This window comes from Gracilinanus agilis, chromosome 4 (genome assembly GCF_016433145.1).
Source record: "Gracilinanus agilis isolate LMUSP501 chromosome 4, AgileGrace, whole genome shotgun sequence".
Classification (NCBI taxonomy): Eukaryota; Metazoa; Chordata; class Mammalia; order Didelphimorphia; family Didelphidae; genus Gracilinanus; species Gracilinanus agilis.
Genome location: NC_058133.1, coordinates 161,408,382 through 161,425,428, shown reverse-complemented (window position 1 = coordinate 161,425,428; position 17,047 = coordinate 161,408,382). Strand labels below are relative to the sequence as shown.

General features: G+C 36.0%; 1 protein-coding gene across 1 annotated transcript in view; it reads right to left on the bottom strand.

Annotated features, from left to right (window-relative positions):
* Positions 1-988: 988 nt before the first annotated feature.
* LOC123246043 (SLAM family member 5-like) overlaps positions 989-17,047 on the bottom strand; it is an 86,464-nt gene continuing 70,405 nt past the window's right edge. Inside the window, exons 9-10 of the mRNA XM_044674995.1 lie at positions 8,645-8,722; positions 989-1,036 (exon numbers count right to left, since the gene is read on the bottom strand). Of these exons, the coding sequence (XP_044530930.1) occupies positions 989-1,036; positions 8,645-8,722 (126 nt within the window). The remainder of the gene's footprint in view (positions 1,037-8,644; positions 8,723-17,047) is intronic.

Here is a 17,047-nt window from a genome sequence, read left to right as displayed (position 1 = left end):
TGTGTTCTCATTTCTAAGTTCAGTTGTCTTTCCAGCCCACTTTGCAGTTTTGATGAGGTCTAACCACACCAAGGTGAAGTGGAATGCATGATGAATGTGAAGAGGAGGAGGTCTTTACAATTTTGAAGCCCAAGGAAACATGAGGCCAAGGCACATAAAAGCTCATTAATGGTGATGTCAGAGTCTCTGAGGGGAACTCCTTGGTATGAAGGGAAGAAGAAGAATTCATGCCAGGATCTGTAGTCACTAAGGTGGAAATTGGTGTTAGAAACCACAGTCAACATAAGCACTTGGAAGAGAACAGTAGATTTCAAAGAATGAAAAGCAGAAGGAAGGTAGCATATTGACTCAGAATTGACACTATTCATGGAGAAGACCAATTCTCCGCTTTTCTAACTGAATGGGTAGGAGATGGCAAGGCAAATAGGTGAGAAGGGCACTGGGATGCAGAGACCCCCAATAGCCTGAAGTCTTCATGGAAGAATGACGATTTCTGGGCCCCCTGGTTCCATGATCTTCTCAACGGGGAGCAGTTTCCAGTTCTTCTGAATCCTATTCATGTTGCCTTCCATCAGTTAATTTGACAAAGAAAAAGTCATTCGATAGTCCAGCTATCTGAAATGTATCTTGGTTTAGCATTGAGGAGATACTTCTTGGTTTAGTTTCTGGGAGTAAAGCCATTCCTTCAGTAGGAGAACCTAGATATCATGGTTTATTTCTGAAGACAGGGAGGATAATGCTAGCTCTCCAGAGTATGCTTTTAGTTAGCAAGAAAAGTTGCTGCGTTTCCTGTCATATGGTGGGTAACTTTTTCCATGGATAAGTCTGCCATCTCTTCCTTGCTAGAGTGGAGAGGTAGAGGGAGGCAGATATTATAGGATAATAGAATTAAGAGCTGGAAGGGACCTCAAAACATCCAGTCCACCTCCTTCTTTTAGAGATGAGGAAACATTTCTGGAGAAATGAAATGATACTCTTGTTTGGTTCTTTAGATGTCTTTGCCAGAAGCAGTTTCAGGAAGTTTGGTTCCATTCTTCTGAAAGGAAGAGGAAGACACATGAAATATTAATAGGGAGCAGGAACAATGTAACTTTGATCTCACTTGGCCCTTCATGGCAAGAGAAATAGAGTCAAAGACAGATGGTATAGACAGGTGAAATGTATAGCTGAAGTAGTAAAATATATCATCCAGAAAATATATGATTGAGAGATGAGATTAGTTTGTCATGTAGCAAAAATGGAGTAAGTCAGGCAGAAATTTGAAAGACTGAACTTTATGTTGATTTAATGATTTCATTGACCTTCCCAAATGTATTCTGGTGAAGTTAATGAATCTTTTCACTTCTGAACATTCATTTCAATTCATCTGAAGAGCATTTAGGTTGCTGATTGACTTGCTTTTCAGTTCTTTTGTGAATAAATTCCAAGAAGACAGTCTGGGGCTGGGGAACTGTGGGCTTCTTAAGACTTTAGCACACTGACAAAGATGTTTTCCTTCAGTGCCACAGACTGTCATTGATCCCATTTTATTGATGGAGAAATTAAGACAAGAGAGGGAAGAAGGTCATATGATAAAGATGGAAGTTGACTCAAGTCTACACCTCTACTACATTCTCTAGATAACATTAAAGGTAGGGAAGGAAAGGGTTTTTTGTTTTGTTTTTTTTTTTTTTGCTTTCGATTGGGGGATTTTTACAAAACTTTCCATCCCTCTCTTGCCATATGATTGGTGAAATTGCAGTATATATCATTTCTCAACCTCCTTTCCCCACAATGACCCATGTGATGGCCTGGTGTTGACACAGTTCCCATAAGCTCACATAAACAGATTGAGTCAGAAACATTTTCCACAAGATAATATGAACCTGGGTCCTATGCAATATTTTTCAGTCTAGGTTGCATTTAACCTAGAATACACTTCATAATAGCATTATAAATAAGGTACTTGTATAATGAAAAAATGATGGAGTTTGAGTCAAAAGACTTGGGTTCTAATTTTGGCTCAGTATGACTTCAGGCAAATTATTGGCCCTGTCAGTTTTATCATCCATAAAATGAAGATAATTTTTGTACTACTGATTTCATAGGAGTTGTGAAAGTCAAATGGGGTAATGGATTTGAAATATTTAATAACCATTAATAATACTTCAATGTATCCATAATTTCATCATTATGGGTCCTTCTTCCACTGGTGCTAAACACAAGTCATCCATATCACATTCTGCTCAACTCTCATCCATTTTCTCCTATGAGTCTTCTGCATAGGTTATACTCAATGTACTGGAGGTCTTTGCCTGGGTCTTGCAATATTTTATGGCTATTAGAGCAGTACTCAGACTATCTTTAGGATATTTCCTGCCTTTTCTATATGAGCAGCAGACTTCCTTTTCTGATCATTTATTTTCTGGGTGATCCTTCTTTTTCCCACTGAGAATAACATTGTTTATTATTATTTTAAAAAACACATTTTGTCTTAGATTCAATATTAAGTATTGATTCCAAGGCAGAAGAGCAGTAAGAGCTAAGCAAATGGGGTTAAGGGACTTGTCCAGGATCACACAGCTAGGAAGTATCTGAAACCGGATTTGACTTCCCAAGGTTAGTGCTCTATCCATGGTGCTACCTAGTTGCCCCAATAACATAATTTATTAATAAGGGCATGCTCTGTACTAATAAAGGATCAGTCAATCATGGGTAGCTCTTTCAAAGAAACTTGCTCTGTGAGCCCTGACCCTTTCTTCCATAGGAAGAAATGTCTTTCTGATTGACCTGACAGTCTTTCCTTTTGGAACTTTGCTGGCAGCTCTGATTGGTGAATATTTTGAAAGAGAAAGTGGACTTAAAGATCTCGACTTCTTCTCTTTTACTTTATTACAGGTGGGGTGGAGTGCTATTTTTCAGGTGGGTGAGTCTTGCAGCTTCACCCTACTAGGGAAATGTGGCCAAATTGCTCTTCTCTGGTATAAGAAACTGAATGTCGGGGAGCTTATTGCAAACCAGCTTCTTTCAGCAATCTTTGGTCAGAAAAATATAAGTTGTGTCGATCATGTTTTCAGTGACTCTTTCCCCTATCGTGGACCTCATCATCCCAAATCTAGATGATATGTTTAGCAAGTACAAAGAGGGCATATACTTTCAAATGCTTTAGGAGGAGTGCTCTTATTTATAGATAAAAAAGGGTGTCTCCTCCTGACTTAAACAAAAGACAAAAACCCTAGCCTAGTTAGGAATAATTACATTAGCTTGGGAGCCGCCTAGCCTTGGGAAGCTAGAGATTTGGGAAAATGAATGGTTTCATATAGAAATATTGCTAATAAATATTACAATTCAATGTTAATTCTTCTCATTTCTCCCTATGATATGTTGGAAGATATAGTATGGATCACAGATATGACATTTATAGATTTCAGGGTTCACTCACCAGTACACAAAAAGACCTGAAGGCACTATCCATTTCATAGAGGGTTTAACTGTGAGGCTTGGGTGTTTTTAAACAGGATGTTAAAAAGTAACTGATTGATGAATTGACAGAGAGCTGTTGGCAAGTGGCTCTTATAAACAAACAAAATAGCATTGCATGGAGAAGAAATGAAGGGAATGAATAACCCAACCCCTTCTATTATAATGGAGGAAGGGTTAGGAATTTTACCTACTGTTATTGTTCTCAAGCAAAAACTTAAATAGATCTCTTCAATTTTCTTCTTAAACATACAGCCAGTTAAATACTTGATAAGTTTTAACATTATCAATATTATACAATATTTTTACATATTTTACATATATTTGTTATTTATTATATTAAATGATAGCATAATATAACCTATAACAGAAATACAATATTATATTAAAATAACAAAATATATCAAAATATTAGATATACATCATGTATTTATATACACAATATACTATATTTATGTTAGCACATTATTATATATTATATTAAAGTCAGTATTATACAATAACCTAGCAAATTGTTTCATCATTTTCATAAGGAATAGTCAAATAACTTTGGAATGAAATAATGCTTTAGAATTAGATTTAGAACTAAAATTAGAATAAAAATTCAGAACAATAATGTTTGAGAATATTATAACACATGATTATCAAGGCTGACAAAATACCATCACAATTTTCCAGATGTGCATATATAATGTATGTATATTTCTATTCATCTTTTAAAAATTTAGTTTATAAGCTAACACTATTCACATTAAAGAGAAGCTGATATTCTATATCATATCTTTATAATAGTTTACCATATTTTACATTATCATAAACAATATTATGAAATTGAAACATGGAACAAAGCCCATTACCAATTTTCAAATAACCTTATACAAAATTGCTTCAACTTAATACCATTTTGCATTTTTCTATCCCATCTAAAATCCTGTATAAAGTTATCCATTATGAAGTAACTATATTTCATTAAAGAAATAATAATAAAGGGCAATTAGGTGGCTCAGTGGATTGAAAACCAGGACCAGAGATTGGAAGTCCTGGGTTCAAATTTGGCCTCAGACACTTCCTAGCAGACCCTGGGCAAGTCAGTTAACCCCCATTGCCTAGCCCTTACCACTCTTCTGCCTTGGAACCAATACCCAGTATTGATTCTAAGATGGAAAGTAAGGGTTATTAAAAATTATAAAAATAATAGTGAACATTTATATATTGCTAACCATGTGATCCTAACAATAACTCTGGTAAGTGGGTGCCAATATTTCCATTTTTTCCCTTTAGATAGAGGCGAAGTCACACAGTTGTACATTCTTAAACTAGATTTTGACTCAGACTTCTCTGAATCCATGCATTTCCTAGCACTATCATTTTAATGCCAAAATTTTATTATTATTGCTATTATTATTGATAATTTTTACATTGAGTTCAGATTTACCAAAACTATAGCCTAATAGGAGACCACATTTTTCACATAAGATCTAGATTCAGTACCAAATTAAATCTGGATTTATAATCACTAATGAAATTTAAATCTGTTTATCCAAGGGTTGTTTACTATTAGCTAAAAACTGAATTGTTTTCTTTCATATCCTGATATGACCCTTCCCTTAATAATCACATCCAGGATAGTCTATAGAAATAATCCTTTACTCCACTGATTTCTAATTTCTTTTATCTATTTTTCTCTCATCTGCCTTTGTAACTTTGGCCAGTTACAAAGGGAAGGGAGACCTTTTTATTTTTAAAACTTTTTGGTTCTACTCCAAGTTTCCCCCAAATTTTCTAGTTGTCTTTCCTCCCTGTTTGTTATGAAAATCTATGCCCATTATCTACAACCAACCTGGACTTAGAGGTAGTTGGGATGGAGAAGACTATCCCACATGGCTGGGGGTTTGCATAAGTTGATTCCTCCCTTCTGTTTTGTGTGTGTGTGTGTGTGTGTGTGTGTGTGTGTGTGTGTGTGTGTGTTTCTAAGTCTCCTTTTTCATTTCTAATCTTTTACTTCTTTCTGTTATCCTAAGGGCATACAGCTTTGCCAATTTGAATTTACACCTGCTATTAGGTTTGCTTAAAGTTTGCTGGGCTGAATATAATAAAATGTTGCCATTTCTTGTCCTAAGATTTTTTTTTTTAAATTTCTAACCCCTGCAGAGAAACTCTAAGAAAGTCTAATCTGATTGTGGCCATCCTGAAATCCTTCAGTGGGTTCATAGAACAAAAAGAAAATTTAAAAAGTGATTCTTAATTTGTATAATAAAATAAAGCACTGAGGATAATAATAACTAACATTCATATAGTGTCTGATATACATTATGGGGCAAAGCCCTATTAAATGAAAATTCCATGCAAATGACTTCACAGGACATATTGACTACCAGAAACTAATCTTATTTCACCTGCAGTTCTGATTGAAGAGATAGGATGGTTAGAGATCAAAATTTATTTCAGTCAATCTTTGATTTTTAAAAATGTTATTTTTTTCCAGATTACATGTTGACACAATTTTAATATTTGCTTTCTGACATTTTTTGATCTGTGGTCACTCTCTCCCTTTTCCTTCCCCACCTTCCCAAGACAGTAGGTAATATAGTTGTGCATATGTTATCATATAATACATATTTCCATGTTTGCCATTTTGTAGAGGATGCAAATCACTAACACTAGAGAAAAATTCATGGAGGAAATAAAGTGAAGAATGGTATGCTTCAGTCTTGATTCAGAATTTGTCAGTTCTTTCGGTAGCACAGTATAGTTTTTTCATCATGAGTTCCCCTGGATCCTTGCATTGCTGATAATAGTTAAGTCATTTACAATTGAATGACTTTGAGTTCACATTATTATTGCTACTTTGTACAATGTTCTCCCGGTTCTGCTTACTTTACTTTGCATCACTTCACATAAGTCTTTTCTTGATTTTTGGGGATCATCTCTTTTGCCATTTCTTTTGGCACAGTAGTATTCAGTTATAATCATATGCCACAACTTGTTCATCCATTCCCCAATCTATGGTCTTTCCTTCAGTTTCCAGTTCTTAGCCACAACAGGAAGAGTTGCTATAAATATTTTTGTACCAGTAGGTCCTTTTCCCCTATCTTTGGTTTTTTTGGGATACAGACTTAATAGTGGTAATGCTGGGTCACAGGGCAATTCTCTTATGATGTATAACAACCATATGACATCATCAGAAGAATATTGATCTTATAATAATAGGTTTTTGCACCAGGAAACAAATTGTTTCTTGGAATTGTTGAGAGCTTTTAAAAATTTCCTAAATTTTAACTTCTCTTTCTTTTTTCCTTCTATTTAATTCTGGGTATAGTTTATGATTTCTACTTGTAGATATACTAAACAGGTGAATTAAACTGCAGAGCTTGGATAATGGGCATCCTTTATTTATTTGGTTTTATCTATGTGGATTATGAGATAAAACTCTTTTAACTACTTGGGGATCTCATTAAGAGATTATGTGTTTTTTGAGGCATAATATTATTCATTTATCATTATTAATGGTGAAGATATCCTGACAGATACATTCCATTTTTCAAGTTTTTGTTGTTCTTAGTTGAAGTTTTATCTTTAAATTCTCTTATAATGATCTAATATATATGTTAGCTAATAGTAAAAGGACTTAGTTATTGAAGGGCACAAGGCAGGGAGTGTTTCAGGAGAACTCTATCGTTAAGGAAAACCATAGCACTGAAGGCATTTTTTTCTTTTTGGTAAGTTGGAGAAGTCACATCTAGTATACAGCTGGCTCAATAAGACTTCAAGTGGCAGGAAAGCACATGAAAAAAATCATTTGTTTTGTAATCTGAAGACCTTGGTTTAAATCCAGTCTCTGTCACTTATCACCTGGGCATTATTGGGCAAGTCATTTGTGCTCTGTGCACCTCAGTTTCCACATTTGTAAAATAAAGGGTTGGAAGTTTTTTTATAGCTATTAAGATCTCTTCCAACTTAAAATATATGGTGTTATGAAGGCTAGAGATCTATTCACAAATATGGCTTGGTATTCCTGTTTTATCTGATATAAGTTATCAACTACTTATACTTCAGTTGAATCTTTAAAATATAAGTAATAATACCTCCATCCTAAAGTGGAGAATTTGATTTTGTTTGATTTTGGCTTAAACCTGTGATTTTTTTTTTATAAAACAAGGAACTCTTGGTGTGGAGCCTTCTTCTACTAATGCTGATTGGCAACAAGACTATACCTTAGAGTCCTAGAGAATTCCCTAAGAATACTAAGAGCTTTCTTGACTTCCTCATGAATACACAGCTAGTAATATATTAGATTCAAGATTCAAACTGAGGTTTTCTTAACTCCAATACTTGTATTTTATTTAATATACTATGTTGCTTCCTAAATGAGAGTGAACTGGATAAAATGAAAATAACTAGATAAAAAATGAATTCTATAGCATTAGACATTTCAAATATGAAATGATTAGTTGTTCATTATTAATATGGGGATTATTTAAAGAGAATCTGAAGTCAGAGGGATTTAGTTTGTATCTCAATCCTACCACTTACTACCAAGTCACTTAATAACTTCATAGATTTAGAATTAGAAGCCATTTTGGAGGTTATTCAGGTCAGTTCTCTCATATCAAGGTGGTATTGACTTTTGTTTCTATGCTGTTCTATTTATCAAAGAAGTGGTGTTTGCTACCTCAGGTAGGTTTTGGTGTGTTATTTCTTCCTTCTTGTTGAAGCAACTGTTTTACATTAGTTCATTTTTTTTCCCTTTGGAAATGGTGATATCTGCTTACATTCATTCCTTTATCCTTTTCCCATTTTGTGGTACAATAGCTTGGACCTGTCCTAATTCATCTTTGTATGATCTTTTCATCTTTATTCTTTCTTCTAATTTAGTATTGATTCTGGCATTTGCATTAACAAGTTGATGGTCTGGCTGTAGGCTAACCCATAAAATGAGAAGCTTTTCTCCCTTAAGGACAAGGACAGATTAGAAGCATCTGCACTATCATCAAGGTCACCTCAAGTGAGGATTGACTCAGACTTTTTCCCTCTATTATTTGTATTCATGAGTCATTTGGCTGATAGAGGAAATCTGCTCAACAATGAATCTCTCTGTGATGGCTTATAAAATTCCTTTCCTTAGTCCTTATCCAAATTATATGAGAAAAACAGAACTCAGCAGATAAGAATAAATAGTACATACCTTTTTAAATGACTGGATAGTAGAGTAAATTGTGAGGGAATTCTTTTGGTTTGAGATATTAGAACATTCAGCATTTTCCTGTAAAAGAAAAAAAAAGCCTGTTTAGGTTATAAGGAATAAGGTAACAGTGGCATTTACATATGGATTCCAGATTTCTTGGGTAGGTGGTATGACAAAAGTGGAGAATTATTTGAGTCAGTGGGAGATGTTATATTCCAGACCTTCTCTGTGTGACCTAAAGGAACCCAGAATTTCCTGAGTTTTAAACATAAGCCTTTGGGGGATCACGAATGGAGAAGGAAATGAAATGTCTCCTGTAAACAGTCCACAATGGGTCAATGAAAGGACTAATAGGAGAAAACAAGGAGTAGTACTAGGAGGAAGAAAGGCAGCATAGGTGTAGTGGAAAGTACGTAAGGTTTCTTGTTCATTATTTCCTCATCACCCATCATCCATGATACTAGTTAGTTTTCATCTATCTCCTCAAATGAAGATGAATATTGTTATGGATAAAATCCTGCAACTATGTTTTCATGGGTTGCAAGCTGGCAGTTGCCAAAATAGAACACAGAACCTTGCAGAGGACCCAGGCCAGGTGCCAGGGTGACAGTTGAAGTGAGGGTATAAAAAGGGGTCCCCAGACCCCTGACTTCACTTCTGGCTCTGATCTCCAGGGTTAGGAAGGAAAAGGTGGTCAGGGTGGTTTTTGGGTAGATTCTTTAGGCAGGTAGGAACAACTACCATTGCTAGCCAATTTCAATAACTCTGGCATATCCAGCAAACCTTAATATAAACAAGAGATAATTCTACTATCAAGATATCACCATCTGGCCCAGGGCTTATCAGCCCTGGGTCAACAACCAAGAATATCAGAGTTGAGATTGCCCTCAAGACTTTCTTATACTGCTGTACCTAGGAAGATCTTTCTGAATTTCCTAAAGTAGTTTAGTGAATATTATTTAATCAAGATCTTAGCTTACCTCACTCACTTTCCAACTCCCTTTTACCTGATTCATTTTATTACCAATAAACCCATTTAACCTCAAGCTTAAAGATCTTTGAATCCATTGCCTTTATTCAAGGGCCAAATATCACCAGCAGTCAGATCAGATCATTAGCTCTAGTTGAGAAACCTTTATCAAAAAGTTTAGTTTCAGGAAGTCCCAGCTTCCTTCCTGGAAACTACACCAACGGTCCAATAGAATTGTTTCCAACTCCCAGGGGCAGAGGCAGAGAATGCTGATCTTAAAGGGGCCTTGGCTTTGCTAGTGAGAGAGTTCATCTGCCTCTCATTCAGCTTAGGTGCAGGACCCCTGTAATACATACTAACTTCTACATCTGCCTAAAGGCCCCTTGGGTTGGCCTTTACCATCTACACTCCTTCCCCTTGTATTGCAGTTAGCCCCTGGGTCCTCATCACCCATCATCCATGATACTAGTTGTTAGTTTTCATCTATCTCCTCAAATGAAGATGAATATATCACAATCCTTTACTCATTATATCCTCCCAGGGGATGTAAGCTTCTTGAGGGCAAGAACTATTTTTTATTTTGTCTTTGTTATGCTGGTCTCTTGGGCATAGTAGGTCCATAATCTTGTTAGTTTGGATTAAATTTTACCTTCTCTAGTTTTTGTACCTTGTAGGTTCTTAATGAATATTTAGTGCATTGTAGATAGATGAATGAATGAATGAACTTGAAAATACTACATATAGAGCAAGGGAACAAGAAGCTGAATGGGCCCTAGTAAACTCATCTCTCCTTGGGTTATTCCTTTCTTAATATGATGTATTCCTGCCTTTTCCTTAGGCTAATTCAGTAACTAGGATCAAGTCATCTAAAGAGGTGACAAATGAATTCTGTATCATTCAGTTCTTCAACATTCTTATTCAAGTGAGATCTGTTTAAATGAGTGTCATTTAAAAAAAAATGAATATCATTTTTGAGAGGAGCTATGGTGGCTGTGATGTCTGAAGCAAATGAGTTTAAACCCTGGGAAAGTCACAACCTTTCTGAGCCTTAGATACTAAGTCATAGAAGGCTACACACAGAAGAAATCACAGATCTTTGATGAGTGTCATTTAAGTTACTTAATTGGGAAGAAGTATCATAATTGAGTAATATAATGCCTAGAGAGTCTGTATGAAAGGGCATGTTCTTCCTAAGTCCTGTAAAAGATAATCTAATTAAGGAATTTCACTTTATACTCATTTTATTTTGCCTTTGCATAACTGTATATTCGCTGCATGTAACCCTATTAGATAATCAGTATTGTAATAAGCTGTAATCATAATAGATTTAACAGTAAGAAATAATTCCAATGATTAAGTGATTAATTGTTTCTGAGTATCAGTAATCAATAATTATAGTGTATTTAAAACAATAGAATTCTCTGTAGATATTCTTGCGAAGGGAGTTTGTGCATGCCTTCAGCATCCTGGAATAAATCCAAGAGTTTACAAGGTAGCAGTCTCACTATCTCATTTGCTCTGAAGCTACAGAATAACCTTGCCTATCCTCATTATTACCAAATATAGAATGGAGGGGTATGAGATATGAAAACATCTGACTTGCCAAGAAAGACCTCAGACCTTCTTGTCAAGAAGGTGTCAGCTTTCAGGAGAAGACCTGGCCTTCATAAGAAAAATCCCACCTGGTAGACCTTCTTGCCAAGAGGGTACCACACCTTTGTAAAAGTGAAATTTGGGAAATGCCATCTAAAAGTATATATATTTTCTATGGACACGTGGAAATTATCAAACTACATTTCCCGTGGTCCAACGGGTTTCCGTTTCCGGTTCTTTGGGCGTGAGGACGCCTACGTCTCCACGCAGAGAAGAGTTTAAATCTCCTGGGTTAGGGGGGAGTGGTCTCTTGGCCAGCAGACTCAGGAGGAGACAGGAGACAATTATGGCTAGGCGGCAAGTTTTGAATGCTTACAAGCACGTGGTCTAATAACTTTATCTATCAGCATGGCTTTAATTAAAATACTAATATACATTATTATATCAACCTTTATTATTTTTCATATTTATAATTATGGCAACCACGAAGGGACTCAATTTCTATATTTATCTCAGTCATAATTATTTTTTATCCTTATAATTTTGGCAACCTTACGAAGTTTGGAAATCGAATTCTAAATTTTCCAGATAGCCTTTCAGAAACGATAGCCATGCCTGCTTTTTGGCCGTCTGGCTCAGCTCTTTTGAGCACTTTTTTAAAAAAGGAAAGTGGCTTTCCTTGCCATGCTTTTGCTAAAAGCAACAGCACGTTTTTGCCTCAGATGGGACTCAGCCAGCCAGTCCAGCCCAAACCACCTTGGGAGGGAGGTCAGACCAGCCGATTCGGGCTTTTGGCTTTAAACTAAAATGCTGGAGCCCAGCCAGTGTGTCTCTGCTGTTGACCTCCATTCCTGCCGCTGATCTCCTGACTACAAGCCTGCCAGCGTTCCAGTCCCAGTGCTGCCGCTCCCACTTCAACCCCGAGCTCCAACATGGATGACCCCCGGCTGCTGCCTTTGCTGAGATCTTGACCTCCAGAGACTGCTTCAGCTTTGCCGCTAACAATTTGAGTAGTATTCCCCTTTCTCTCTACTTTCTTATAGGAGACATTCTAGCCCTCCACGTGTTTCTCTAAAGACCTAATTTAGGCACCCCCAACCCACACAGACTACACGTGGGTATTTTTCTGAGCTTTTCTCCACTAACCCCAAGCCCACGTGGACGCTAGCGTCTGGACCTAGCAACTAGCGTTTACCCTTAATGGGGCCGAATGGCCTATTCAGACTTGCTTGTGATTAAAAACTGAACTCAGGGGAAGAAATATTCACCCCCATACCTGCTCAGAACTTTGAACTTTAAAAAACTCCTTAAACTCAGCAGAACTCAATCAAAAGAACCTTAAATTGAACAAGGGGTGAACTTTTAAACCTCGGAACTGAATGAGTTTTATTTCTGTTTTTAAAGAGACTTTGTATGTTACTGTATTTTGTTAATTACTTTTGTAAATTAACCTTGCTTATTTCATTGATTTTCCTGTTGCACTGAATCATTTTAAGTTAATGAAGTTTGTGGCTGCTAGATTAATTCTGTTATGATTTTATTGTAACTCCCAAATAATGAGAAAAATCTATTAGAACTGGTAAGAAGTTTTGACCAGCTTGTTACTCTGATACTCACGTTATATTTCCTACACATTTTTAAAGTTGTAAATTGCCTTATGTATACTGGATTTATAGAGCACATGTCTTTTAAAATTTATTCTGTCTTGGTAATTGTAAAGAACCTTGAAGTTTCCATGCTTTGAATATTACCTTGTAATTTTACAAGAGATCTTTTAACTTTTACTTTAAATCCTTAAGAATTGTTGCCTTAAAGGATAAGTTTTTATATATTTTATTATTTTACAAGAGATCTTTTAACTTTTACTTTAAATCCTTAAGAATTGTTGTCTTAAAGGATAAGCTTTTATATATTTTATTATAAGAAATATTATTGCCTTAAATGGGTAGAAGCATTTCCTACTCAGGATTTTTTTTAAAACAGGAAGCCAAGGAGCTCCTGTATATTCTTATCTGAGGATAATTTAGACCAGAAGGTTTCTTTTTTAAATATCAGATTTTGCTATGGAAGCAATAACAGAGTTTGTTGAGAAACTCTTAGCCAAGATTTAAAAGCTGTAACAAGTATATGATTTCTAAACATCATTGTTTATTGTTTTAAAATGTGCTATTGGAAATAATGGTACTCTATTTGAATGTGCACTGTGAATCTGCTATTTGTAAGATCCATTTACACTCACAAAATGAAAACCTCATTTTGGGTAACAAAACCCTTCTAGTTCTAAGCTATATATATATATTTTTGATTTTTTAAAACTTTTTTAATGAGAGCAATTGATTTTTCCTTTTTCTTATCTTGTACTGGAAGTACATATATAATCATTATTTATCTTTTTTTATAAGCTTAATGCAAATACCTGAGCCTATAGGACTGTGATTAAATGCCTTTCTGTCTGATTCTACGAAAAGGGAACATGAGAGCTGTTAATTCGTGCTAAAGAAAGCACATGGTCAGAGACTTGACTGACTAAGATCTGCATAAATTGCAGCAGTTCTATGCCAATACTTTAGGGCTTGGAAATTGGGGTTTGAGTCCTGGAGTCCCAGTCTTTTCTAAAACTTTAGAGGACATGGGTCCCCTCGACTTAGATTCCTAGAAAGCACCTAAGATTGGTTATTTATTTGGCTCACTTCCCTGAAAAGCGGATAGAAAATCAGATCAGAGAGAGACATTTCCTTTAGTCCTGGCCCTGAATGGGTAATTGCAAACTGTTGAGTTCACTTTAATTAGACCTTCATTCAAAGGTCTAAGTTTATTTTCCCCAGATTTTTTGCACATTTTACATTTCATTCACAAGTTAATTTTTTCTTCTTTCTTCTTGAATTTTCTTCTTTTTATTTTGCCAATTGACTTCATACAACCCCCAGGACTCAGCCACTCATCCTTAGCTGACCTGAGGTAACTTTTCTTAAGGAAAAAGGTGTTTAGTATTTCCCTCAGGGGGATGGGATGTCTGTTTAGTTTTTTAAAATTCGATAATGTAAAAATATATGTATATTTAACTCTTTTAGGAGTAATTTCATGGGGAATTGTATAAATCTTAGAAGAAAATGTATGTTTTGTAATCTATAATGTAAAGTTTAAATTCTTTTGAGAATAATTTCAGGATAAGGATCTTGCCATCTCCCCAGAATCCAGATGACGAACCTGTTGGTGAAGACACTATGAAGATGTCTGAAAAGCCTTCACTGTACCATGAAGACCAAATTTTGAACTTTGGGGTGCAGTTGATCGAACTATGGGGAGTGGAAATTGAGTTGTATAATTTGTTTTAATTATACACTGTTATACCAATAGGGGACTGCCCCCAAATTGGTTTTTTGTCAATGCGGCTAATTTTAACCATTTCTTCATCTATTTCTTTTATCCCCCAAATTCCTGAAAATTTTAGAAGTTGTCTATTTTTACAGGTCCAGCAAAGAAAAAGGACTAACCTATTTTTTGCTGGACCTCACGGGGAATTGTAAAAGTGAAATTTGGGAAATGTCATCTAAAAGTATATATATTTTCTATGGACACGTGGAAATTATCAAACTACATTTCCCGTGGTCCAACGGGTTTCTGTTTCTGGTTCTTTGGGTGTGGGGACGCCTACGTCTCCACGCAGAGAAGAGTTTAAATCTCCTGAGTTAGGGGGGAGTGGCCTCTTGGCCAGCAGACTCAGGAGGAGACAGGAGACAATTATGGCTAGGCGGCAAGTTTTGAATGCTTACAAGCACGTGGTCTAATAACTTTATCTATCAGCATGGCTTTAATTAAAATACTAATATACATTATTATATCAACCTTTATTATTTTTCATATTTATACCTTCCAAGGGAAAAACAGGCTTCTTGCCAAGAAAGACCCCCACTTGGCAGACCTCACCTAGACTGAATTTGTGTAATCTAGTTTGGGTATAAATACGGTAACAGTTCAAAGCTCAGAGACTCAGGTTATCCTAGCGAGGCCTGCAGACTACTGATTGATGTAAAGCTGGGTCATTATAAAATTCAGTTTCACTTAGAAGTTTGCTTCTGGGGGCAGCTGGGCAGCTCAGTAGATTGAGAGCCAGGCCTAGAGATGGGAGGTCCTGGGTTCAAGTCTGGCCTCAGACACTTCCCAGCTGTGTGACCCTGGGCAAGTCACTTAACCCCCATTGCCTACCCTTACCACTATTCTGCCTTGGAACCAATACACAGTATTGACTCCAAGATGGAAGGTAAGGGTTTAAAAAAAAAAGAAGTTTGCTTCCAGGAGTTTTCTTTTATAGTTATCTTCTCGCTCTAAAGATCCCTTCCAATTACTCTGTATGTGGTTTGCAAATGCCTATTTATTTATATATTGCATTTTCCTTTAGAATATAAGCACTTTTTTTTAAACCCTTACCTTCTGCCTTGGAATCAAATGCCATTGATTCCAAGGCAGAAGAGCAGTAAGGGCTAGACGATGGGGGTTAAGTGACTTGCCCAGGGTCACACAGCTAGGAAGTTTCTGAGGTCATATTTGAACCCAGGACCTCCTGCCTCTAGGCCTGGCTCTCAATCCACTGAGCCACCCAGCTGCCTCCTAGAATATAAGCTCTTTAAAGGCCATTTTTGCTTTTCTTTGTATGCCTGGCACTAAGCACAATCCCTGTCAAATAGTAAGGGCTTAATAGATGTTTGTGGAACCACCAAACAATAGCAAATGAATGTTGCCAAATTATAAAGAACAAACTTGGTACCAAAGAAGAGACTTGAAAAGATAATTCTCCCCTTCTTCACTTCTTATGCAGAGTGTGTGTGTGCACATGTATGTAACAGCCTGTGGATGTGGAATAACAAATATGTTAGATTTTTTTGGGTTGTGTTGAGTAATCTTGCTGGCTTTTTTCTTTCTTTTTATTTAAAATAAAGTCTTTGTTATAAGACATATCTCTCTGATGAGAGAGAAGTATACGGGGGACAACTTAGACAATGTAAAATCAAAATATATCAACACAAATCTATTTTTTAAATGCTGTATGATTGATTCTAGGAGCTGATTCCACTTAAGCAGATGGTATTCATTCATCCATTCATCAAACATTTATTAAATATTTATTACAAGCACTTCACAAGGTAATTAATATTTTTTTTAGCTAGAGGAAATATCTGCTTTTCACTTTGCAGAGGAATCCCTGGAATTCTAGAATCCTGATCTCTGCTAGGTTCTGATGCAAGGAGAAGGAGAAGGTAGGGATACCAGTAGATGGAATTTATTATGTAGATATGAAGAAAAGTTAGTTAAACATATAAGAGATTTGTGTTTTCATTTATGTACCATTTTCTTTTTCTTTTATATAAAATGCATGTTTTATTTGGTTTTTGTAAAATTTAGAATAAAATTTCATTTAACTTAGAAAAGGAACATGGGGGCAGCTAGGTGGCTCAGTGGATAGAAAGTCAAGCCCAGAGATGGGAGGTCCTGGGTTCAAATCTGGTCTCAGAAACTTCCTAGCTGTATGACTCTGGGCAAGTCACTTATCCCCCATTGCCTAGCCCTTACCACTCTTCTGCCTTAGAACCAATTCTAAGTACTGATTCTAAGATGAAAGGTATGGGCTTTTTTAAAAAAAATAGTAACAATCAGGTGGGATTTATACCAGGAATGCAAGGATGGTTCAACATTAAGAAAACCATCCACATAATTGACCATATCAACAGTCTAACAAACAAAAATCACATGATTATCTCAATAGATGCTGAAAAAGCCTTTGACAAAATACAGCATCCATTCCTATTGAAAACACTGAAAAGTATAGGAATAGAAGGACCTTT